A 25,871-nucleotide genomic window follows, 5' to 3' on the forward strand; every position below is an offset into this window, starting at 1 on the left:
AAAATTACAACTGCTGCAGCAATAAAACTCATTGAGTAGGCAGGCTGATTGGCAGTACTCCGTCTTTCTTTCGGAGGTGTAATCGGAAGGCCAGTGCCCAGTCGTTTCTCAGCATCTGCAAAATCCCCCTGGAGATGGCACAGTGTTCAATTCTGGACCGCCTCATTAAAATACCAGTGACATCACTATTAATGGGACCGACTGTGGCTGGGACTGGAAAGGATTCCCTGGCCCCTCCCAGTCAATCCATTGATCGAGCTGTTTTGAAGGGCTTTGGGGGGCTAAGGGCAGTTATTACTGCCCCCCAGTTCCTCCCTAGCCATGCTCACCAGTTTGAGGCTCTTTCCGTTTATGGAAGAGATGTGGGACAAGGGGCAAGAGTATCACTGGCATGGGCGCCAGAAAGTAGCTAGACACGGTTTTGATTTTTTTTCTTATGCTAAGGAAAATTTCAGACCCTGTCTGCCTCATTATTTCGTGTAATACTATGAAGACCGTGCTTTGTCTCATGGGTATAATCCTCATTTTTGTTTATTTATCTAACCTCAAGGGGACTAGGAGTATCTCCCTCGGATTTGTGTAAATCCCTTTCTCTTTGGTGTTTTTTGACTGTGTGTGTGTGTGTGTATATACATGTTCACTTAAGAAGCCAAAGGCTAAAAACATTCTAGTTGGGTGAAAATGTCTGTTAAAACCTGAAGCCATCCACCAAACGTTTAGTACGTTGAATAGAACAAAAGTGATAGCGGTTCCCTTCAATGAGGAGAGAAGACCTCCGGGCAAATGGTAATCTCCAAATTTGGAGGATGGAGTACTCTTGAGATGGAGGAGGTAAGGTCTTCCACTATCCTAGCACACAACACTCCCTTAATCAAGCTAAATAAGGGCCGTGGTATTGAAAAGTGTAAGCAAAGATGCTATGTCCCTCTCCTCCCCATTACGATCCTGGAGTAAATCCAAATTGAATTGCCTCCCAAAAATAAGTATCATTTTCCAATTTTTATTGTCAATTGACATTGCTTCAGTCCAAACTGTAGTGGTACTGACGACCCTTTACAAAGATTGGTGATTTATGTTGCTAATTGACGAGTTCCAGTGGTAAACTACTAATGAGTTGAAAGATTAGCCCAGACGGTGATAATTTGTGTTAATGATATCTCAAAATATTGCGTCAGACTGCCAGATAATTTCTCTTTGGCTGCGTAATTGAGTCAACATTACCCCATGACATGGCCATCTTTTGCCACATAATACTCTGGCCCTGTTTTTGCCAATACTAGTTTGCATGACAGTTCAACTTGGAGAAGTGGCTTAATACCAGAGCACTCATCCTTCAGTTTAAGAGGCCTAGACTAGAGTGTGAGGAAGTGCTGCACATGTAAACTACAGTATAGCCACTTCCACTTTGCAGTCTGTGTTTTAAAAGAAATTCTCCTTTTGGGGTGGTGTCACTGGGGGATGACCACTCATGGTGGGACACGTTCATGTCCTGATCATTCGAGGTTGCCACAATCCCAGCAACCTTATTTCCGTGCCAACATACTTGCAATTTGGAAACCTAGTACAAATGTGTCAGATATGTATCCACTGGTGGTTGCCAATAGGTAGTTATAGTTAGGACTTAGTTCCTATAGGAAAAGCGTATAGTGTTTTGCCAATAACATTGGCGCTGTTTGGCGAATCTTCATGACATTTTCAAACCTAGTATGACAGTCAGTTCAGCTTGTGTTTTGAAATTCTCTGGGTGATTTGTCAACAGGGGGGGGGGGGGGGGCGGGGCAAGATAAAGGGGGAGGCTCCCAAAACATGTTTTTGCCATGCAATTTTCCATAGGGATTTTAAACGACTACAGCCCAAACCATTGGATGGGATTACACCAAACTTGGCAGAAAGGTGGTTTTTGGTCCAGAAAGCAACCTTTTTGTGAATTGGTGTAACTTTGTTTAATCATTTTAAGATATTACTGAAAATCCAAATTTGTACATAAATATTGGGACAAGGATGCTTTGCGATCCCCCCCTGATCTTGTGCTGAGTTCTGATTGGCTAACACTTCAACCAGGAAATGTTGGCAGCCGTCTTGGGACTCTACTTAAGCCAAGCCCCACAAAAAATGTTTTAAGAAAAGAGGGCAGGGTAGGAATACACTGATCCCTTGGCTCTGGTCCTGGGGTCCCACAGGGACCACGATTGGGCCAAAAAGCAATTTTTAAAATGAATATTTTGCCACAAAACTGACATATCCGCAAAACCGTGGCAAAAAAAAGAATACAGAGTGTGCCTGTTCCTGGGAGCATTTTTAAAAAGAAAATTGGAAGGGGTGCATGGGGCCCCCCTCCTGAGGCTCATTGAGCCTTGGGGACCACCAACTTCCTGGGGCTGAAGAAAGATTAATGGAGGGGGTGCTGGGACCCCAATAGAGCCCCAGGGACCACTTCCTCTCCAGGGCTAAAAATTGTCCTCAAGTATGTGCCCCGCAGCAGGTGATCAGACCATGTCAGAGGCCCGCCCCCTTTTTCACTCACTCTGCAAAGGGGCCTCCTGACACACTACTGGTTGGGAAATGAAGTCCCCTTGGCTGCCGAGGGACGTTGGGGGGCCAAGAACGCCTATTGTTGCCCCAAGTAAGTCCCCGCAGCAGAATTGCTGAGACCTCCTCACAGGCCCCACCCTCTTTCTCAACTACTCTGCAAAAGGGCCTCCTGGCACACTACTGGTTGGGGAATGGAGTCCCCTGGGCTGCTGTGGGTCGTTGGGGGCGAAGAATCCCTATTCTTGCCAGACGTAAGTCCCCCACAGCAGAATTGCTTAGACCTCATTGGAGGCCCCTTCCCCTTTCTCAATAACTAACGCACTACTGGTTGGGGGATGAAGTCTAGGGGTGAGGGCACGAGTAAACATTGCTCGCCCGGTGGTGGCGGAGTTGTTGGTAAACTGCGCATAGTGACAAAACACTGCAAAGTCCGCCGGCAGAGCCGAGATTACTGGCCACCCCATCAGACTCTCAGACCCACTCAGACACTCATAAACCCACTTGCAGCCCCAGCCCCACTCCCATTCCCACTCCTACTCACACCCACTTACAAACCCACTTGCACTCTAACACTCACTGAAACACTCATGCACTCACACACTTGGTGTCAAAGGTTAGTGGTTAGTTAGGAATAGAATTAAAATCTTACAAAGTCACTGAAAAAAAGCAAAGGTTACAGGTATGTTTTAGTTAAGAAATAGAATTTTACAAAAGTAGAAATGTACTGAAAAAAAGCAAAGGTTACAGGAATGTTATAGTTAGGCTTAGATTTCACGCTTACAAAATCATTCAGCAGGTATAGTTGCATAAGCTAATTGTAACGTACTCCCCCCCCCCCCCCCCCCCCCCCCCCCATGCACTACTTATGGGTTCACTGACACAATGTCTACACCTAAAATATCCCCATACTCCAATATAGAATTATTAATATTGATGTAAAAAATATCGACATCCTAATAATGGAAAGTACAAAAATATTGAAAAAATATCGGTCATAAATATAGTTGTACAAAATATCGTTTTTTAAATAAAAAAATATATAAAAATATTGATTTAATATACATTTTAACAAATATAATAAACTGAATTTAAAAAGTGAAACACCTATATTATATAGATTTACTTTAAAGCATTTAATAAACAATTAATTTTATTTTATAATTTCAAAATTGTATACAAATGTAACAAATATACATACATACATACACCAATAACCTAAAATCTATTTGAACAGTCTAAACTTACATTACCCACTCCAGTCAGGGCAACAATAGGGAAAGTGTTGGATAGCGAAGAGGTAAGAAACTTACTATTGCCACTCAGTGAGTTCAACAGTAGGAAACGTGTTGGATAGCAGAGGGTTTAAAATGACTATCCCCACTCCAGTCAGTTTAAAATTAAAAACAAACAAAATATCAACAACAAATATTTAAAAAAAATAAATTAAAATAGAAATATAATTAAAAAAACATATTGTAATGTTAAATACACATCACATACCTACAAATATTATATTAAAATGCATAATTTTCAAAAACAATTCTTTTTAGTTACAAATTAAACATAAATGTAGTTTTACTTCCTACCAGTTAACACCACACAATTCACAACCCACGTCTAATTGAAAAAAATACTATAATTAAAATCGTCAATTAAATATTAATTAAAATACATAGCAATTAACTTCCCACCCTTTGCCCCTAGAATACCCATACCTAAAATTAAACAGTAAAAAATTAAACATTTAAAATGTATCTTCAATTAAGGATAATAGTGTTTAACAACTAATTATAAAGTAAGTAAAATTAATTTGCACCCCACCCTTTACCTCTATAAAACCAAAACCCACACACAAATTAAAGTTACTCTAATTATTTATCAATTAAACCTAAATTACTTCCCACCCTTTACCCCTATAAACCCCACAACCCACCTAAAATTAATTACACAATTTCCATAAATTACCAATTAATTAATAATTAACCAATAATTAATTACAAATAAATCCCTTCCCACCTTATACCCCTATAAACCCCACAACCCACACAAACTTTACAAAAAATAAAACCCAATTAATACTATAAAATCTCAATTAAATATTTATAAATACAAATCATTAATTTATTATTACATTACTTCCCACCCTAGTCCCCTATAAACCCACAACCCACTAAGGAACTAAACTCAACATTTAATTAAAATAAAATTGATACCTACTAAAAATGTAACTCATTCAAAAACAAACACCTTGTTAAAAAAATACATCATACATTTAAAATATATACTAAAATACATAAACCTAATTAAAATTTATATTTTAAACAACTATTTTTACAAACGATATTAATGACTCCGAATTTTTTTTACACGATACTTCTTACCTTAAAGTCAATATTCTTGCTGTAGATATTTGTCACAATAATTCCAGCTCAATATTTGTGTAGGTCGACATTTCCAACTCTTATTTGTCTGAATACCCTACTTATGACCTCACATATTACATCATGACACGGCCAGTGACATCTGACATCATCCAAGGAACCATTAACACACACACCCACTCACACCCCCATACAACCTCTCCTACACCCACTCACACATCCACTCATATACCCATACTAGTCAGACCCTCCAGGATATCGCGATTTCGCAATTTGCCGCGAAATCGGCACTTTTAAAAAAATGCCGCGATATTTACAAAAATGCCTGCGAAATCGGCATTTTTGTAGAAATCGCGGCATTTTTCGCTATATCCTGGGGGGTCTGCTTTACCAGCAGCATTGGAGAGGCACAGCGGGATTGCAACCCTCACACCTCCAGCCCTTGATGACCTGTTAAGAGGTGCTTCGAAGGTGACTGAGAGGGAGGGGCTGCAGGTTCAGGAGCAGCGACATCTATTCACATGCAAACAGCCCTGCCTGATGGTGGAATCCGCGACTGCCATTTCCTTCTTACCCCGAGCCAACAATCAATTTGTCTCCAAGTTGATGCTAATTATCAGATAAAAGCACCTTTCAGTGGCTAGCCTGCGCCCCATTGATCCCACCTCGCACGTGCTTGTTAAGGAGCAGACAGGTTCAGCTATCCAGCCACGGAGAGCCCGAGAGGGGCCAGTTGAGAGGTCACAGGGTCCCAGGAGGGCAGCACGCGCCAGCAGGTGGAAGAGGGGCTGGGGAGAGGTGAGGTTAGAGGGTTGTCTCTCGAACTCAGGGGCGGCAAGCGCCCTGCTCTGTGAATTCCTGTACGAGGCAATGTGTCATGTCTCTGCTATTTAGAGGGGGGCTCACACATTCTATTTCTACCCAGGGCTCCAAACATCCGAGACTCGGCCAGATTACACCGAGGCAGCACGTGGTTCTCTTCACAGAGCGTAATTACGGTCACTAAATTGTAAGCAAACCTCGGTTCTTCAAACATGCAGTCTATAATTTAAGAAAATAAAGAAATGGAAGGGTAGCTGGATGATGGATGAGGGGAAAGATGGATGAGGGGAAGGATGATGGATGAGGTGAAGGATGGATGGATGGATGGAGGGGAAGGATGGATGGATGAGGGGATGGATGGATGGATGGATGGATGGAAAGGATGGATGGATGAGGAGAAGGATGGATGGATGGAGGGGAAGGATGGATGGATGAGAAGGATGGATGGGTGATGAGGGGAAGGATGGATGATGAGGGGAAGGACAGATGGATGGATGGATGGATGGATGATGGGTGGGTGAAAGGATGGATGGAAGGAAGGATGGCTAAGTGAAAGGGTCGATGGAGAGAGAAAGGGAGGATGGATGGATGACTAAAATAGTGGATGGGTGGAAGGATTAGTAAGTGAAAGGATGGCTGGATTGGTGAAAGGGTAAATGGCTGAATGGATGAGTGAATGGATGGATGGGATGAAGAGTGGATGGATAAGTGTACAGATGGATAGGGTGAAAGGGTGGATGGATAATGGAGATGAGTGAAAGGATGGATGAGGGGATGGATGAAGGGATGGATGAGTGAAATGATAGATGAAAGGATACATGATGGATAGGTTTGCAAACGGTTGAATATGTTTGGAAATGGCTGGGCTTACTTATATACTATTGCGCGACCTCTGATGTGTCTGTAAAACGTACCTATTGTCCTGAAGTTTTGTCCTGAATTTGTGTCCTGAATTTTGGCCCTTTGTCCTGAATTTTTACACTCACCGTCCTGAATTTGCACCAATGCCAGTTGGTCACCCTATTCGCTGGCTTGGAGACGGAGCGCCGTGCAGAGATGTCTGTCCCTCAAGATAAACAGACAGAACCACTCAGCCGAGAGAGCTGAGGCGCACACGGGACGGGGTATCTGCAGAGGCGCGCTGGACAAGGGATGAAGTCAGAGGGTTGAGCTCACCTATTGCAGACCATTTCCCCCTGGGAGTGAGCCATGGGAAAAATCCTAGAGGCGAGAAATTTAACACGGGCGTCAAGTGGCCCCATGTCATGGGTGTCAACTTCAATCAGTCCCCGCTTTTAAATCTGAGACGATTTGCAGGCTGACATTTTGCAACGAAACTACAAGTACCAACATGCAGTTCGCTACTGTTTAACAAGTGACCACTTGGCGGTTTTGACTGCTCTTTCTCTAGTGTTTAGGTCTGTCGAACGGGCATCCGGTGGGATATCAGGTCGTGTTCAAAATACACTGTACTATTTAACGTGCTTACTAATAAAAGGGGCGATGGGTATAGCCATCATTAGTGCAGCAGGTACAGTGGCACCAAGCTCTAAGGCTATTGCAAGACACAAACTGACCTGCAATGGTACGCCTCTTCTGGCGCAAGGCTTTGCAACGTGACGCATCTGGGAGATGCGTCACGTAGTAAATACCCTGCACCATGGTGCATCTTTTGCGCCGCCGCTGTGTCAAAAAAGTGACGCAACGGCGGCGTAAAAGCAGCGCAAGGGGCTTGTAAATCTGCCCCAAAGTGTCTACATTGTAAAGAAACCAAATATACATAGCTTCATGTTGTTAAGTAACTAACAAAACTAAGATATCTGTGTTTGTTGTAGGAAAAATGGCCACATAAAATGCCGCAAAATTGCCGCTAAATTTCCATATTTGTGCCGCTAAATTTCCATTTTTGTGCCGCTAAATTTGCTAATCCATGCCGCTATATCCTGGGGGGTCTGCACTAGCACTAATACAACCACTCACTTATCTATAGAGCCAGTTATTAACCTATACAACCACTCTCACCAATCCATCCTCTCAGCTGAGCTGCTCACTCACCCATACAACCACTCATCCACACATACCCATTTGCACATCCATACAACCACTCACCCATACAGCCAAACCCACTCATCCGCTTTTCCATACAGCCACTCGCACATCAGCTTACTTAAACACTCAAACAGTCATTTACCCATACAGCCATTTACACACCCAATCACTCACTCATTCAGCCATGCAGACACCCACTCACTGTCAGACACAACCACTCTCCCACACAACCACTCACACAGCCACTCACCCACAGTTACTGACACACCCAACCACTCCCCAATATAGCCACTCGCACAACCAAGTCACCCAAGCAGCTGCTTACACTACTCACACTCACTTAAAAACCTAGACAGCCACTCATACACACACACCTGTACAGTCACTCTGACACCCACCCACCCACACATACATACACATTCACCCAGCGACTCAATTAGCTGTTTAAAAAAGAATTACTCATTAGTAGTAGACAAAGTAAAATAATGTAACTTTTGTGGTACATAGTATAGAAGTTTAACACGCACAAACACTTAGAAAACACTCCTCATCACTGGATGTCATAAGTGATGTCATTGACCATGTCATGAGGGATGCACTATGTGAGGTCATAAGCAGTGCATTGTGGGGGCGTAAGTTATATTTGGCTCCAGTAACTATAACTGCTGAATTTCACTGGTTTTGTACGAGTGAAACCTGAGCGTAACTTAACATTATTGTAATTAAAAAAAAAATGTATTGAACTTCTAAGATTTTTTTTTAATGATGTGTATAAAATATATATATATTCTCCCTTAAAATGTGTAAAAACGACCTAAGGCTAAATTATCAGTTCTCTACTCATGGCAGTTCACACTTGCTTCAAGCTGCACTCCTGATGATTCTGCGACTGGTGCAGAGCTTTGGGTTCAGTAAACCAAGATCCGAAATGGTCCTATTGCACAAGAGTGCGGAACAGCTGGCTTACTCTACCCATTTATGCCAACTGTCCCCATATATAATCAGTCACATATGCTGGTATATATCTGCTTGTTTACAGACTCCCTCCCAGGATATCCCTTACTCTGGTTGTCCATGAGCAATGCTGTGTCCTCTTCCGCCCCCGCCTCTTTCCATCGCAGTCTGTTCGCTCCCAATACTGCGCATAAGTTATGTCAATCTCCCTTCTTATTTAGTCCTTCTGCAGAGGAGAGGGCAGTCCCTCCAGGAGAATGTCCGCGTGGCTTGATTTCAGTGGTACTGGAGCAATCTTCAGGGTAGGGGTGCTGCCATCAATGTTAAGTACCTGAAAGCATAGGGATTGTGAGAAATCCAAGGGCTACACAAAGAGCAAATGTCGCACATGAGCCACGCCCATCAGGCAAGAGTGTGTATGTATCAGGTGGTGCATTTCAAAGCACATTGTCACACGTATATTACTAAAGCATTGCAGTAGGGCTGTAATTTACAGACCATCTTTCTCAATTATATTGGTTACTAATTTTGCACAGACACGTAGACTCCTAAAACTATAAAGCACACACGATAATGTGTGGAAATTGTGGCTCAGCGAATGTCATTTGCGCAGCACCAAGAAGTGTTATTGATTTTGTTTTAATCCTGTTAGCTTTGTCCATGTCACTTCAAAGTTACAAAAGAGCACTTCGTCTGTGTTTTCCTAACTTCTGATTTAATTTGCAATATCTGTACTATTAATTTATAGGTATTTACATTTTATGTAAGGGAAAATTACATCCTACTGCCATTTCTTTCACACCACAAGGTAGTTACTTAATTCAACTTCTAAAATCCTCTCAATTTGAAGCTCCAGGGAAAAAAGTAAATACCAAAAGAATAAGCAGCAATTTTTCTGAAGCCACGGCCTGACATTTGACCTCTGTCTTTAAATACACACCAAATTGTGACAAAATTTACCTTGACAGCATCTCTATTGCTCATTCACCTTTGGAACTACATCAAGGTGGTTTTGGGGATGCTGCAGCACCCCCTGCACCCTACTTCCAGCGCCTATGTTCGATTAGGACAACGCAGGTAGCATGACTTCAGTGGCGACTGCTAACACACAAAACTGGTGGGGCGAATGTTTGACCCACTGACTGGCACTGTTGAAGACCAATAGTGCCCTTGGGTTCAACGACAAAGCGCTCAGTTGTGGTTAGTTTTAAACAGTGTTTATAATGGGCGACTATTGGGAGCTCTGCAGTTGAGTCTGAAGGCCCTGCAAGTTTCTCACAGTGCTGGTCAGGGAGTTAAACTAAATTTAAATAAAAATGTTTACTCAACCACTGGCTCGGTGCCCCTTTCCTTCTTGGTAGTCCAGGGCTCCTGCACCGGCTCCCAGAGCCTCCGCCAACTCCCTTCTACCAACACTCTACTTTTGTGCTGCTCAGGCAGCATGAAAAACACCAGGATAGGCTGGAACGGGCAGACTCGACGCTCCCTCAGGCACTGAGGGTCTGCGCCTGCTGTCCACCTAGCTGTCTAAGAAAGCTCGGGTTGGAGAGGTTTAAAGTGCACTTGTCACTTTGGCTGTTATAAGAAACTGGTCCCAGAATGCTTGTTTCCAGTCCAGGAAGGACCTGGCCTGGCATTTTGGGCTAGATTGTTTCCATTGGAGAGAGGGTCAAGACTGATTTGCTTATTGCAGAGTTCAAATTGGAATGGCATGGGGGGGACAAAAAACAATGGATTTAATCCCAGATCTCTGTACTGGGGTGAATGTATGACCTTGTTCTGTATTCTGTCCATCAATTGTTCTTTTAGCATCTGTCACCAGATAGCTGGCCAAAGTGACATGCACACTTTCAAATGAAGTGCACTGCACACCGCTCTTCCCTGCTGCCAATCAATAGCATTGGTTCAATCCTCCGACTCTGCTGCAGGCATGACAAATAAAATTGTTATAAATTTGTTTTATTGCCATTTTATTCCTCATGTTTTCAGCACTTGCAGTGTAGCGGCGATGGTCCTCCGCCCTACTGGAGAAACCGCTGCTGCATGGCTAACAGTTAATGATTCGTCGTGATTGGAAGAGTGGAGAGATGGTGTGCGCTTGATAATGAGTACCCGCTCTTTGTTGCTGATCATGGTCTCCCTGATCTCAGATGGGCCAACACTTCCTCTCACTCTAGCTGTCTTCAATCTGCTCCTGAGTACCGTCCCAGCGTTTGGCAGGCGATGGCTGTTCGATTAATCTCGCTAGCTCCAGATAAACCTGTTCATCTCCTGCGCGGACAACATTCAGTTTGTGGTTGAATTGCATAGCCTTAATAGCCAGTCTGAGCAGGTTTGACTTTACAGTCTTTCTTTCATTAGTGATATCGCTTTGTGTCTCCCTTCCTAGTGCTTGCCTGCCTCAAGCTATGGAATAGTGCTGCATTAAAACCTTTATTCCGGGGTTGCGTTAGTTTGCAGTGTGATTTAATAGCATTCTTATTGAGGGTTATAATGAAATCCAGTGGTGGAAACTGAGTTCTCTCATCCAGGCACAAGAACTGCCAAGTAGGTAGACCAAGCCGCTCCTGTATGACACAGTGGACAACTTACCTTCTAGAATCGTTAAAAGGGCCCCTTGCATTAATCCTAGCTAAAGTCTACAGGTTCTGTTGGCCATTATGGATAAGGGACTTTATTAGTGGTTCTGCCAAACCTGTTAGTCTCCAATAACTAGTCGCTGGCATGTGAGGGAAGACTTGCTTAAGAGTTAATTTTGGCAACTAATAAGTTAGTTGGAAGCGTCTTATGATGAGGCCAATACTGAATTAGGTTCTTCCAGTAATGTTGTTTGATTGCTCAATCTAAAGCATAGACAATTGGTTGAATGTGTCAATGAGGGCCTTGGGAGCCGAGTTGGTCCATGCTCCAACTTGGCGGGGGCTTGCTGGAAGGGAACATCTGGCAATCTGGCGTGGAATGTTCATAAAGTGCACCATAATGACTTTTGTGTCAAGGTGGTTGTAATCTCTTGCGTTTTTAAATAAGGTCGTCTAACTTTCTTTTTTCTCTCTCTCCAGATATACGAGTTCAGCTTATCTGTGATGAAAATCAGATGACTGTTTCTGTGAGGAAGGATGTTTTTGTGTTTTACGGCACACCTACAAGTGTACTCCATTTAAACCATGCCAATTGTAAGCTCAACGAGGTTACTCTAGGAGGACATGTCTATATGTCTGCCAAGCTGACCCATGTGAACCGCACAGACTGTGGAACCCAAATCCAGGTGAGGCAAAGGTCTGGATGTAAGATTCCAAATGGAAGATGTGGAGAAGCTTCGACTGGTTTGCTCATGTGAATTCTCACATGGGTGCTTTACATTTTCTATAGTTTGTTAAACATTAAGTTGCCTATAGCTATGTACTACAAGGTACTATACAACCCATCTGTACACAAATGGTGAAAGGACATTTTCTGTTTCCAAAAGAAGCAAAAAACGCATTGAACGGTCAAACATTTAGTAAAATCTAACTGGCTGTTGTCACATATTCAACAATCCTATGTAGATCACTTAATCTTAGAACAGTTTCCCTTGAATTTCCAAGGGCATGTAAACATATATTCCTGATTTCTAAACGCTAAACTCTCAAATACCCACCACAGCAGCAAGCCACTATAGCAACAACCAAGTATGACCCTGCAGGGCTACAGCATCCCCATCCACCAAAGCATCCAGCCCTATCAACAGTGCCCGCTTAACTGATGTTCTCATTCCTTGAGAATCCCAGGCCCCGCCAACTTGCCTTACCAGCACCCATCAGGATGCAGAGCCGTAGCGGAAAGGCACCTGAAATCAAACACGGAAATGGGAAATATAGCGGTGTATGCCAAATAAGAACACGCCCCCATGTTTCCATGACACGATGCGGGCAGAGCACATCTCCCTTAACACCAATCCATGCCGTTGCTGTGTCAGTACGAGAACACATCTCCCCGCCCTTCACTTTAGGGGGTGTCAGAACACATCCATCTTGCTCTCCCTACACCCAGGGCATGCAGCAGTACGGAACACATCAACCTAGTCCCCCCCTAAGCCGCATTGCCTGGCGTGCCCACCTCACCCTACTGTACGGCAGTGCCACAACCTGCCCCCCTACATTTCCCTTTACTCTAATGCCTGCAGTTCCAATCCACACATCCTTCCTTGCTCCCCCTTGACCCCAAATCACGCAGTGCCAAATACATCCGATCCCCTCTATGACAGAGTGTGCAGTGCCAGGACAGACCGCTGCCTTTCTGCCTTCGCCCCCAAGACACGACGTGACCGAGAAAACACAGTGACTTTGTCTCCATCCCCCGGCGCCTGCATTGCAGAACAGCTCTTGTTCTCACTTCCCACAGTGCAGAGCGAGCAAAATCTCACCTCTTATTTTCCCTCTACTGCGTGCGGTGGAAGCAGTGCAAGATCACAGGCCCCAGCTGATGTATCCGGTTCTCTGTCTCCTCCCTTGCCCGCCTTCACTCTGCATAGCTGCCAAGGTTTCAGATTGCCATTTGTGACATTCATAATGTCAGTGTAATTGAGTGACATTTAAACTACTATGAGTGACACTTTTTCGCAAGTAAAATCGAGCAATGAATACAAGATAAACGTATCAATATCAGAAACTGCACCCATTCGAGAAACTTTAAGAATTCACTGAATTAAAGTGTGCAACGGGACCAAACACTTCCTGACTAGGTAAAGCATTTGGTACAAGTTTCATTGAGACTTACATTTGGTCCCAATAAACAAACACTTTAGATTTTTGTTTGATTATTGAACAGCCTGCACTTACTAAGTTGCACAGATATGTGTGCCTTTCCACCATTCGTTTTTTACAAGCCCCTTTGTGAAGCAGAAGTACTTGGGGGTAGATTTACAAGCCTCTTGTGCCACTTTTGCGTCACTTTAACATGGGAAAAGTGACGCAAAAGTGGCGCAAGGGGCAGGGCCGGACTGATAATTGCGGGCACCGGGCAATCCCCCGGTAGGCTGGAGGGGGTTGGGGCCGGTTTTCTGCCAGGGGGCCGGTTTTGTGTCTGGGGCCGATTTTCGGTCCGTGAAATAACGTGGGTCACACTCATCGGCGGCTGAATTGTAATTGCATTTATAGCGCACTTGTCATGGTTTCACGTCGCTGAAACAATATACATTTGATTTGATTGATTGAGTGGAGAGTCTGGATACAGTAAGTAATCACTCATGAGGTGGGCGGGCGTGCGTGCGTAAGGCGTCCACTGCTCACATTGCTGCCTGTGCCGCCCGTTAATGGTGCCAGCCTCATTATGCTGCAGGCAGCGCCTAGACCGAAGTCAGAGCTTTTGCAATTGCACAGTCTTCATTTCAGAGAGATGGCCGGAGACTCGTCATGGCCCTGACTCAATCAGGTCTGTGTTACTTGTACAACTTGTAAATAACATTTAAATGTACAGCTTGACTTCGCCTTTAGAAGCTTTGCTATTGGCTGCTCACGTCACAGGCTGGCCTGGTGCCGCTGCAGGCCGAGCTCTGTCATTATTATAGCACTGGACTTGAAAATATAATTTATTTTACAGCTCTGACTGAGTCTGCCTAACAGCTCGCTGTTTCTGGTCTTCTAAAGCTCTTAAGGTAATCACAGCATATGTTTAGAATAATGTTGCTGCTGGAACAAGATCGGCATTTTGGATAGTAGCGGTTTTCACCCTCCTGAAGAGCACAACAGAATGTTAATATTCCCGTGCAAAAGAACGTGTACATGTAGATCACTAAAGTGCATTTTATGTGGGTAGGTCAGTGGGTAACCGATTTTGTCACACTTCATAAATTACAATCCTAAATTACAATCCTAATATAGCACAATTACTTATGAACTACACCAAAGGGTCTGTATTCAAAAAGTGTGTTTTAAAGGTTAGAACCCAGGGCTACGTTTTCCCTCAGACTTTCATTATCCTAATGTTGCTAAAATGTTTAGTTTGGATAGAAATATATTGTTTTAAGTAAAACCAACCACAGAGGAACCTTTTAAATCATGTGCTTGTGCTTCTCCAGAACAAACACTCTAAAAATATATTGCTTACTAGTATGGATGAAATGTGATTCTACAACTTGTAATCCTCACTGTTTTATGTAGCATTTCATTTTGGCTGATTTACACACGTATGGTTAATTGTCTATCTATAATGTGTGCATGATGTAAAGTGCTCCTACACCCTAGTACGAGGAGCACTATAAAATAAATGAAAAACATGAAAGAGCGATGAGTGCCCTTCCATTCAGGTGCTATGTAGCAGTTTCAAGATGCTCTTACAGTTTCTCGCTGTTCATATGGGTGTAACTTCTGATATTTATCTGTCTCCATGAACTTCATTGCTTGATTTTACTCGTGAGAAAGTGTCATTTTTAAGTGTCACACATTGCCTGCACATTGGTCATTGAATATCATTCATAGCTATCATGAAACTATGAAAATGTCACACATAAGCAATCTCAAACCTTGGTATCTATGCTTCACAGAGAGTCACAGTAGTCTGACTGTCTGAGTCTGCCAGACTGAGACTACTACTCCCCTCTGTCCGTGTCTCCGCTCCGCAGTGCAGCCTGAAGGGAAAAAAGCACAACTGTATTGACCCGGTGCAGACCATGCAGGCAGCCTGCTGCTATGTGGATTTAGTAATCAGGAGGAGGTGCCTGCGCCCAGATGCATTGTCTCCTCCTCCGGGCGTTTGCGCGCCACTCTTCAGTTCACCCTTAGGGTGGGGCTGATGGGTGACCAATTGTCATGTCGCATGTGCATTGGGCCTCACGCAATTAAAAGTGCGCGTGACTGCCTGCATCCCAGACGACTGAGACAGAGAGGTAGAGGCACCGTGCTCAGGCCTGACCGTGCGGCCATAATGAAATAATTTCTAGCCCCCTCCTGTCTGAGCAGAGTTTTTCCATCCACTCCAGTCGTCGGCAATGAATGATCATTCATGGTGGGCAGTGGTGGCACTGGGCAGGCATCGCGTGCAGTGGTGGATTTGATTGGTGTTGTGAGCAGGGCAGAGGCAGTGCGGAGCGAGGTGGCCTGAGTTGCGTGCTCACAGGACCGTCGCGGGCTGTGGCTGCAGGCAATACATCAAAAATTGTAATCATGATGAATCCATGATGATTGTCACCGTTCGGGAATATGACAAATAATCATCATCATGATTCAAATTTTTGATTTCATGCGCATGGTGCTGGCGTCCGGGCTGCGATTAAAGTAGGAGAACGAAGGTAATGCAGGCTGGCTGCTTCGTTCGTTCTCCTACTTTAATCGCGGGCTACTGTGATTGCTAGGCCTCTCGGGGGTTGCCTCAGGCGGCCAACTAAAGTAATACAGGCCCAATGAATTTTTTTGCACATACCATCAGATTGAGGCCTAATCAGATGGTATGTGCAAAAAAACCAAAATGGAGCAAACATTATTTGGGGCATGGGCGGCCCCCAGCCTCTCTCACAAACTGGAGGCTCTGGTGCGGTTGTCTCGTCTCAAGAGACTCACTCTCTCTGACTCCACTGCGCAGCGCAGAACCGGGATGAATAATTTCCACAGACGGGACCAGGCCATGGCTGTGGAGAGATGTTCCCAAAACAGGAATCATTTTCACAGGCAGGAACAGGCCGAGACTGAGGACATGTGTTCTCGTGACGTGGATAACTTCCATGGTGAGTAGCAAACTAGGTCAGTGTAGAGATGTTCTTCTCTGGTACCAGTTCTACAGTTTCAAGGTAACTTTGGGGACATTCCTTACCTATACCTCCACAGTCTCTTCTGAGTTTGGCTCATGGTCCTTTCTTGGCTTGGCTGTAGTGTTAAAGTTGTGGCTGTGGTACATGTGTGGCTTGATGTAGCAAATGCAGTTGTGTTAGTCTTCATTGTGACTGTGCCTTGTGCCTGATATTTGAGTCTGTGTGTGTGTCTGGCTATGTTACGTCTAGGTATGTTAGATGTTGTGACAGTGGTGTCTTTGGCAGTAACAGGTGTGTGCATGCCACAGATGTGTGTTTTGCTGTGATGTGGTCTCTGCTGCATCCCTGTACTGTGTGGTGTCTATCACTGTCCGTGCTGCGTGTGTCATCATAACTTATGGGCTTTGTATCACTATAAGCCTGTATTGTGTGTTGTGTGACTGTTTTCTGTGCTATGTGTCATTGTGGTTTTGATCTGTATATGTGCTGTATGCTGCAGTGTCACTGTGTGCATGTTTTATGTCATTGTGTATGTATTGTGTGACACTGTGTCTTTGCTGTGTGTCACTTTGTTTCCGTGCTGTATGTACGTCTGATTGACAGCATGTGTTTGACTGTATTCCACTGTTCTATCGTGTGTGTTGTTTATACATATTAATAGTAAGTAATTTATTAGATCAATTTATGATTGTTTACATCACCAAGTAAAAACATACTCATAAAAATACAAATCTAACATTTTACAGCATCATTAATTTCAAAATTACTATACAAAAATAAAAATACATTTTATACTACGTCATTAATATAAAAAGAGCTTTACAAAAAAGACAATTGCAGTAGTTTCCGAACTACTTAATAGCCATGAGGAGAGTAGTTCTCTTGGGTAGCTAACATTTTACTTACTTACATATTAATATATTTCTTTGGATATAGCTGTATCACTGTTTTTCTGGCTGTGACGTGTATGTTTGTCTGTCACAGTGTGTACACAGTCTGTCTCTGTGTGATTGCATCCATCTGGATCTTTGTGTCTAGCTACATTGTGTGCTAAAGTGGCACCATGACTGTGTCTGCCTCTGTGTCAGTGTCTAAATACTTGTCTGACAGTTTCCATGTGTAATTAAATGTCTGATTGCTTCTTGTTTGCCTTTCTGCATGTGTGGTTATTTTTGTGTATCTGTCTGGTGCTGCCGTCTCTGATTGTTTAAGGACATTTGAGTGGGATAATAGTATAGATAAAGAGTATTTGATTGATAGTATTGGCTGATACTCATGTTCTATACAGCTATAGCCACCGTCTTCAGTACAGCCATGGGAACATTCTGTGATACATTAATGCACATTTACTACAGTAGCATAACAGCATGTTTTGCCCTGCATTAATGCCTATTCTGTAGGGCAATAATAGCCATTCTCTGTAGTGAAATGATTACATAGTCTCTAGGACAGTTGTGGCCTCAGTCCTGTAGGAGAGTGATTGCATTAATTCTGTAGTACAGTCATGGAACCATTCTGTGTAAAATAATGAACATATAACATAGTACAAAACGACATTACATTCATGCCCATTCTACAGTGCAATACTAGCCTTATTCTTTAGTGAAATGATGACACTCTGTAGTGCAATAGCCTCAATCGGTAGTGTAGCAATGACATACTATAATACACATATTGCATTTTCTGTATTACAATCATTGCATATTTTGTAGTACAGACTCACAGAGATGGTCATATTTGGGACAAAGATGGCTACATTCAAAAGTACAGCCAAGGGGACATTCTGTACTACATTAATGGGCATATACTGCTGTACCGTAATGACATGTTATTCGGTACATTGATACCCGTTTTTTATACAATAATATCTATTTTATCTAGTTCAACTATTCCCTTATTCTGTAGTGAAATAATATTGCATTATGTGGAACAACGATGGCGCTTTGGTGTAGAGAGGGTAAAATTATAAGTAAGTTAGTGGTATGTTCTGTAGTGAAATGATGGAAATCTCTCTCTTTCTCCCTTTCTCTCCTTCCATCTCTCCCCTTTCTCTCTCTCTCTCCTTTTCTATCTCCCTCTCTCTCTCCTTCCATCTCTTCTCCTCTCTCGCTGTATCCCTCTCTCTATCCCTCTCTTTTTCTATCCTTCTCTCGCTCTCCCACTCTCTCTCTCTCTCTCTTTCTCTCTCTCCCCCTCTCTCCCTCCCTCCCTCTCTCTTTCTTTCTCTCGCCCCCTCTTGCTCCCTCTCCCTCTCTCTCTCCCTCTTTTTCCCTCCCCCTTTCTCTATCCCTCTCCCTTTCTCTATTTCTCTATCCTCTCTCTCTCGCTCTCTCACTCGCTCTTTATTTATCCCTCTCAATCTTTCTCTCTATACCTATCCTTCTCTTGCTCTCTTACTCTCTCTCTCCCTCTGTATATCCCCATATCTCTCTTGCTTCCTCTCACTCTCTATCCCTTTCTCTCTCTTTCTCTCACTCACTCCTTCTCTCTCTCTCACTCCCTCCTTCTCTTTCTTCCTCTCCCCCTCTCTCTCTCCCCATCTCTCTCTCTCCCCCTCCCTCCCTCTCTCTCCCCCTTTCTCTCTCCCTATCCCTCTCTAGCTCTCTCACTCTCTGCCCCCTCTCTCTCCCTCCGCTCTCTCACTCTCTCTCTCTCCCTCTCTGTTCCTCTCACTCTCCCTCTCTCTCCCTCCCTCTCCGTCCCTCCCCCTCTTTCCATCCCTCTCGTTGTCCTTCTCAGTCCTCTCCTTCCTCTAGCTCTCATTCTCTTCCTCTTTTTCTCCCTCTTCTTTTCCCTTTCTCTTCCTCTGTCTCCCTCTCTCTCCCCTTCCTTCCCTCCCCTCTCTCTCCTCCTTCCTTCCTTCCCTCCCTCTCTCTCTCCCCCATTCCTTCCCTCCCTCTCTCTCTCCTCCCATTTCTCTTCCCCACGTAAAACATAGCCATACCTATTGCCTCGGTCAGTGCTTGTTCATGCTCCCAGCGTTTCTATATAATATTTTGTGTCAATGAATGTATTATGCAGACGTCTTAATTTATTTCTCATGAGTGTTCAGACCTCTCGGCGGATCCTTCTGGGGGTTGGAGGAGAGGGGGCAGGGTGCCTCATCACTATTTAGACCTGGTGCTCTTTAAGGTCATCATCTACTATTTACTGTGCTTTGAAAGTTGATACTATTGAATATGTAATGAAAAATGTGCTGTAAAATTCACCATTTTGGTCTGTCTTTTTCCAAAATGTTCCCAAAAAAACCCTAGTAGTGGTCGGGCTCGCGCGCTGCGCGCGCTCGCTATGTGCCGAGCGGGGGCTGGTCTGGAAAAATTTGCCAGGGCTGCTTTCAGTTCCCAGTCCGGCCCTGGCAAGGGGCTTTTAAATCTGCACCTTGATTTTCCCATAGACTAGTTTGGAAGCCTGGCCTGATGAAGAACCAATATTTTGAACAGTCGGGGTTGAAACCCACAGCATTGACTTTCAACAAGGATAACAACTTTTAGTTTTGAGTCTGGGAGAGGCAGAGAACTGTGGCCTTACTCCTAACCAGACTGCACATGCTGCCCACTCTGCACTGATTTCAATAGCCACAAGGCAATGACCATATAGCCCAGTCTGTTCATATTTTGTTTTTATTATTATTACTGTCACCCTACACTAAATATTATGGCTGCATTGCACTGATTATGAAGACTACCCAGGCTCTGCATGAATAAGGAATGCCACTTTTCTCTTATTCTTGTGGTTTTTCTGCCCCTAGGATTTCCACTAAGGAACTGAAATGCCTAGGCCAGGGTAATTCGGTAAAAATAACCGAACTGCCCGTTTCCGCCTGGAATTATCTAGCAATCAAAACAGAAAACTAGACCCGCCAGATCTGCGTGGGGGCTGCAGCCAGTGCCCCTTTGGGCGCTGTTCTCTTAATACATTTGAGGAAAGCCTGCGAGGCGGTCCCGGCACGGAGCTTGATTCACTGATCTAGGTTGTTTACCAAAGTGAACATGCCAGAACCCATCTCTCTGAGCCGGGGTCGGCTCAAATCTATATCGCCAAATAATTTATGTTTTGGGCGGTCCACAGGATGATTAAGCTGCAGCAGCTAAAACTAGCAGCTCCCTCTGCTACAAGGTGTTTGGTACCAGACCCTCGACGGCGATTTTCACTCAGTGACCCCACAATCAGTGGATCTAATTCACCTCGGCCCAAAACAAGTTTGCGCGCTTTCGCACAAATCTATTGAGACAGATTGTGTCACTGCACACTAGTTCTCGGTGCCACGGCCGCAGGCAGATCCGGATGACCACTGGGCATTTATAAATGCATAAAGTTAATGTACTACAACTAAAAGAATAAGTCACAGTACCTTATTTCACTGTGAAGCGTCAGTGACTGTAGCTGCAGGCTCTGTGTGCTGTCTCCGCACTGTACGCAGCGCCCGATGCAGCCAGGCCTCTCATGATGGTGCCGCGTTAATGAGGATTGTGAGACCGAGTCTCAAGGGCGGGTGACACGGATCAACGCCATACTGACTGACACGGAGTCTGTTACAGTGTGAGGCGGCGGCCTATCACCCTTTAAGGGCTACTGGATGGCGGCCGCGGGAGTAAAAAAAAGTGCGCCACTGAGTCCTGGCGTTGCACGCACGAGAAGTGTGGCTAAGGGTGATAGTCTGCCGCCTCACACTATTCCCCTTTAGTCATATTTCTCATGGGCACTACGTCAGGACGCACTTCTTTTTACTCCCGCGGCCGCCATCCAATAGCCGACCAATACAGATACTGCAACAGTAGGGCCACCAGAGTCTCGCGGCCATGGCCGCCCCCAAAACAGTGCCGCCTGGGGCGGACCGCCCCCCCCCCCCCCTAGCTACGCCGCTGCCGGACTCCCTTAACTTGACTTCAGATTTTATAACAATCTGAAGTCCAACGTCCCAAATGCTTGATTCTGACCCTGCCCAAGCCCTGCCTTGCTACATCAGAGGCTACCCAGATCCCTAATGAGCGAGTGCCAAAATCCCCTGGTACATCAGTCAGCTGTAGCAAAGATCTCTGCATCACCCATAATAGCTGCACAGCAGTTACCACCTATGCAGTCACCCTATGAAAAACTTACCCAGGCCCGCGGTGGTCATACCTCTCAAACCACACCCCATCATCCTGGGCACACCAATAGCGCATCACTGGGCCCCATCACCACCACTTCCCCACTCCCCTTTGGTCTCTCTTTGTGAGCTTCAGCATGATCGTTACCGGGCCTATTTCTCTCCCCCTAACTTCTACCTCCTTCCAGTCGAGCCCTGCAACCCCTTTCTTTCCCAACAACAACTGACAATCTGAATGCTTCAAAATACATCCATGACATTAATGTAGAAAATAACAATGTTTCTTCGTCATTTTTAAAGGTGCTTGTTATAACCGTTAGGAGCCTAGCTAAAAATTGCTTCAGCACTAACCTCCTAACCCTGGGCCCTAGCTCAAACTTTTCTTCTCAAAACTAATGCTCCACCGGCTGCTGTCACCGGTGTATAAAATGGCTGGGTAAATATACCCTAAAAAAAACAACAGTTCCCTTTTCTTACGTTTTTACAGAGGTATTACACCCTCAGAGGGATTTTCAACAGGTTAAGGTTGAGCCATATGATGTATTTGGGGTTGCATGGAAATTAACAAATTCACAAGTGTAACAGTTTTCACAAACAGTCTGTCTTAAGATTATTGACAACCTACAATACAGGAAATGTATCCAGAATTGCTGCACTCTGACGAGCTAATGAGAATATGCACACTCACAGGAAAATTTCAGTAAAACCTCTTTATTTAATGGTTGAACCGACCATTCGATTAAAAGCAGAAAAAATTCACATTCATTACAAACAATGAAAAATTTTTTTAAAAAAGGAGAAATGTGTCGACGCGGCGTTTCGGTGATGTCAGTTGTCACCTTCTTCAGGACAGTATTTCAATGTTAAAATCACTATTTAAAAAAATACAAAGATTACAGTTATTTCCAATCTATTGAGCAACCGATTATTTTTAACAGATATTAGCAAACTTGGTGGTACGGTGTTCCTGTGATAATCACATATTGATCTATTCATTTTATTAAATATACCTGTTCATATTCTTAATGATCTCAACTGTTCTCTATTTTGTCTTGATCTACACATGACAGTTGTTTAGAGACAAAACATTAACAAACCTAAAAAACATTTGTCAATCTCGCAACCTTCTATGGTCAACCTTTCTGTGGTATCCCTCATTTTTCATAGGCACCTTTTTACAAGTGTGCTATCTTTATTACAAAGTGAGCGACACCTTGTTTAATTGGGTGACCTTTCTGGGCTACTCGATTTTTAATGAATCTGACAAACCTCCTGCCCTAGAGGAGTAACATATTTCTTCTCTCCTCTCGTTTTAATGGACTATTGCCCCAAATACTCCAACTTATATTTATTGTGGGACTTACCAACTTGGTAGTTCATTGATCGCTTTATTCAATGCGCGATTTCTGGAATTTTTACCCTTTTCAGTACAGTTTCTAAGAGTAAAAGACACGGGTGGCATTAGATTATTGAACTTAACATTTCCTTTAAGTAACATAGGGTGTTTGTTCATGTCTTTTATCTACCTTAATTCTGTGACCGTTCACATACAGGCAGGGTTTCCATTTCCCATGTAGTTAAAATGCATCTGGCAATCGTTCTTTCTATATGGCAGAATAAGATTTGTTCAATTATTTTTTGACAATAACTCATTTCTGTTCTATTTACTCTTTTGATTATATCGGTTTTGGGTCCCTCTCTAATGCGCAATTGCTTCTTTTCTAAAGACTTAGAGGGTATTTTGAAGCGTGGTATCATTCGTTCAGATCACTTCCATCTCTTAGGCTAATTTATTTAAAGCATTATTTCCCTGGATTATTTGTGGCTAATTTATTTAAAGCATTATTTACCTGGATTATTTGTGTTACAATCCTACGGTGGACGGAGGTATTTACTTCTTGCCCAGCCGAATTTGGGGGGAAAAAATTCCCTGGAAACATATGAGGAATTTATTACACATCTGACAGTTTACCGCTATTTGAGAGACAATCTTATTTAATTGTTTGGTCATTCTTACCTTGACACGATACTTTATGTGTATCTCTGTCTGCTCGCACTGTTTCTTAGGCGGCGGCTTAGGGTTTAAAACGGGACGCTCTGTAGGTTCTAACAGAGAAAATTTAAAGGGAAAATTTATTTTAATTTTATTCTTTTTATTTCTTTTACCCCCTATCACTTGCTTAAGGCAATGGGTAGAAGAAACATACCTCTGTTCTTAAAGCGATTAATTAGGGTCTGTATGAATACTTACTATTTTAGAAGTTTTCTCTGGCGTCGCGAGTGGGCATCTACACCGTCCGTCTCACCGGGCTGGAATGGCCTTACTTCTTTCTTTTCCGTTTTTATACCTCTGTTAATTGCCTAATTGAAAGGTGTATTATTTTCACCTGTGGGTATCGGCCTGGATCTGCTTGAAATGAGAGAGACGGCGGCAGCCATCTTAGAGTTGCTGCCTCCTGGTTATCGGGCCGTTCCGATGTATCAAAATGTTATTTATTCGATGTTATAACTGTCTACGGTTGTTAATAAACAGGGTTCCCTTAAATTTACATTTCTTCTATCAATTTTTGAATATCGGGATGAAATATATGGGGTTCATATTGCGATCACGGGTCCTCTCTTTCCATGCGCTTTTGCTCTTCGTCATTGTGGCATCCATCTTGGAATGCCTCTGTGACTACGAACATTGCACATATATTTCTAGCGTTTATGTAGGAACGGCCAGTAGCAGGGTGTTCAAGTTTGTTAAGTGTGTAATTATATTTATGGTCTTATTTATTATAATTACACGCCCGGTTTTATGATTATATTCGTGGCGTTATTTATCGTGATTACATAACCGGTTCGTAATTGGGTATTCCCCCTCAAAAAGTGGCTAGTTTACCTTTTTGCGGATAGTTCCATTGTCCGTTTGTTTATCTTCGGTACTTTCAACGAGACCCCGCTGTTTGCCGGATTTTATAGGCGGCCATCTTACACTGGTTTGCTCAGCCTTACTCGTAGTTTATTTAGCGGTGTTTCTTAAGGCAGAGGATTTTGAATCTTTCTTCTAAATCATATATTATGTTGGGACAGTTGCTATAAATTTTATTCATATTAGTTTACTTTTAGGGTTCGACCAGTCAAAGTTCTTGTATTATATGATATTAAAGTACCTCATGTTCTCTTTGACTGTATCTTTCCTATTTTTATTGGGGGTAAATATACCACCTCCTGCCTGCCCAAAAGTTGCCCAACGAGCCTAACTTTGCTCGTGTCATGCCACCAGCCCAAAAACAGCGGGGATGCATACCTCCCTGGCGGTTGGCTGCCCCCCCAGAGCTACATTCAGTGCTTTCAAATTACTAAATTGTTAAAACCTATAACTCAAAAGCAGCCGTAGACCGATCTCGTTTTTACTTGCACGCACTTTGTGGAGTGGATTGCAAAATATTTCTAGTATACTACAGTCTTCCCATTAAAAGGTTTTTGCTTTAAGGAGTGCTAAGTTCATTGCCTGTTTTTTTAAATTTTGTATAAACCATCGACCTAATCATAATTAATGTATGTTTTATCTCAAACTGTATAATGAATTATGTGTTTTTAAAAAAATGATGTTAACTGGAACCAAGCTGAATCTGTACTTTTATGGTTTTTTACGAACAATGAAAACCAAATAAAGATTATGAATTGAATTGCTTTAAGGAGTTATATTTTGGCCCACAATAATATGAAATGAAATAAGACCAAGGAACATGATGAACCCAATTAGGCCACTAAAGGGGGAAGTAAATATCTTATGTTTAGAGTCGTCACTCAAATGTGATTGTCTTTCTTCTCTTGCTTAAAATGTGACACATTAGTCCTGCGGCCATTAATGTTCCATTTCAAAGTAAACTCTGAGGGTGCCTTGAATTGACCTGTGCTTAGTGCCTGCACTGATTTGGAGGTGAACCATCACTTTAATGATTTGAACGATTATTAAAGTAGAAGCTTCAGCAAAGTTGGCAGATGTAATACTGATGGATTACTTGCTGGTATCTTCCTCCTTCAATATACTTAACAACAATTGATTGTGGGAATGGCCTCGAGTCTTTTGAAGCAATATGAAAGGCATAACAGGAAAGTATGATTTGATAGCAAGTAATTAAACCAAAGTAAGATCATGCCACCTGTCGTTTGATAGCAATGCTTGATGAGAAAATGCAGGCAAGTACAACAAATGGAAAGAATACGACCCCTTGGTTAGGAAGAGGCAGCAGCTGATTGTAAAATGCAACTGAATGTTGTGCATCAAATTCCTGAGGATGTGGCAATTGATTATTTATGAGGGGGAGGATACTGC

The 25,871-nt window shown here is 43.3% G+C and overlaps 1 protein-coding gene across 1 annotated transcript in view; it reads left to right on the plus strand.

Annotated features, from left to right (window-relative positions):
• LOC147673921 (uromodulin-like) overlaps positions 1 to 25,871 on the plus strand; it is a 159,163-nt gene that overhangs the window by 64,890 nt on the left and 68,402 nt on the right. Inside the window, exon 4 of the mRNA XM_086945014.1 lies at positions 11,798 to 12,003. Within this exon, the coding sequence (XP_086801140.1) occupies positions 11,798 to 12,003 (206 nt within the window). The remainder of the gene's footprint in view (positions 1 to 11,797; positions 12,004 to 25,871) is intronic.

Source organism: Lissotriton vulgaris, chromosome 12, assembly GCF_964263255.1.
Source record: "Lissotriton vulgaris chromosome 12, aLisVul1.2, whole genome shotgun sequence".
Taxonomy (NCBI): Eukaryota; Metazoa; Chordata; class Amphibia; order Caudata; family Salamandridae; genus Lissotriton; species Lissotriton vulgaris.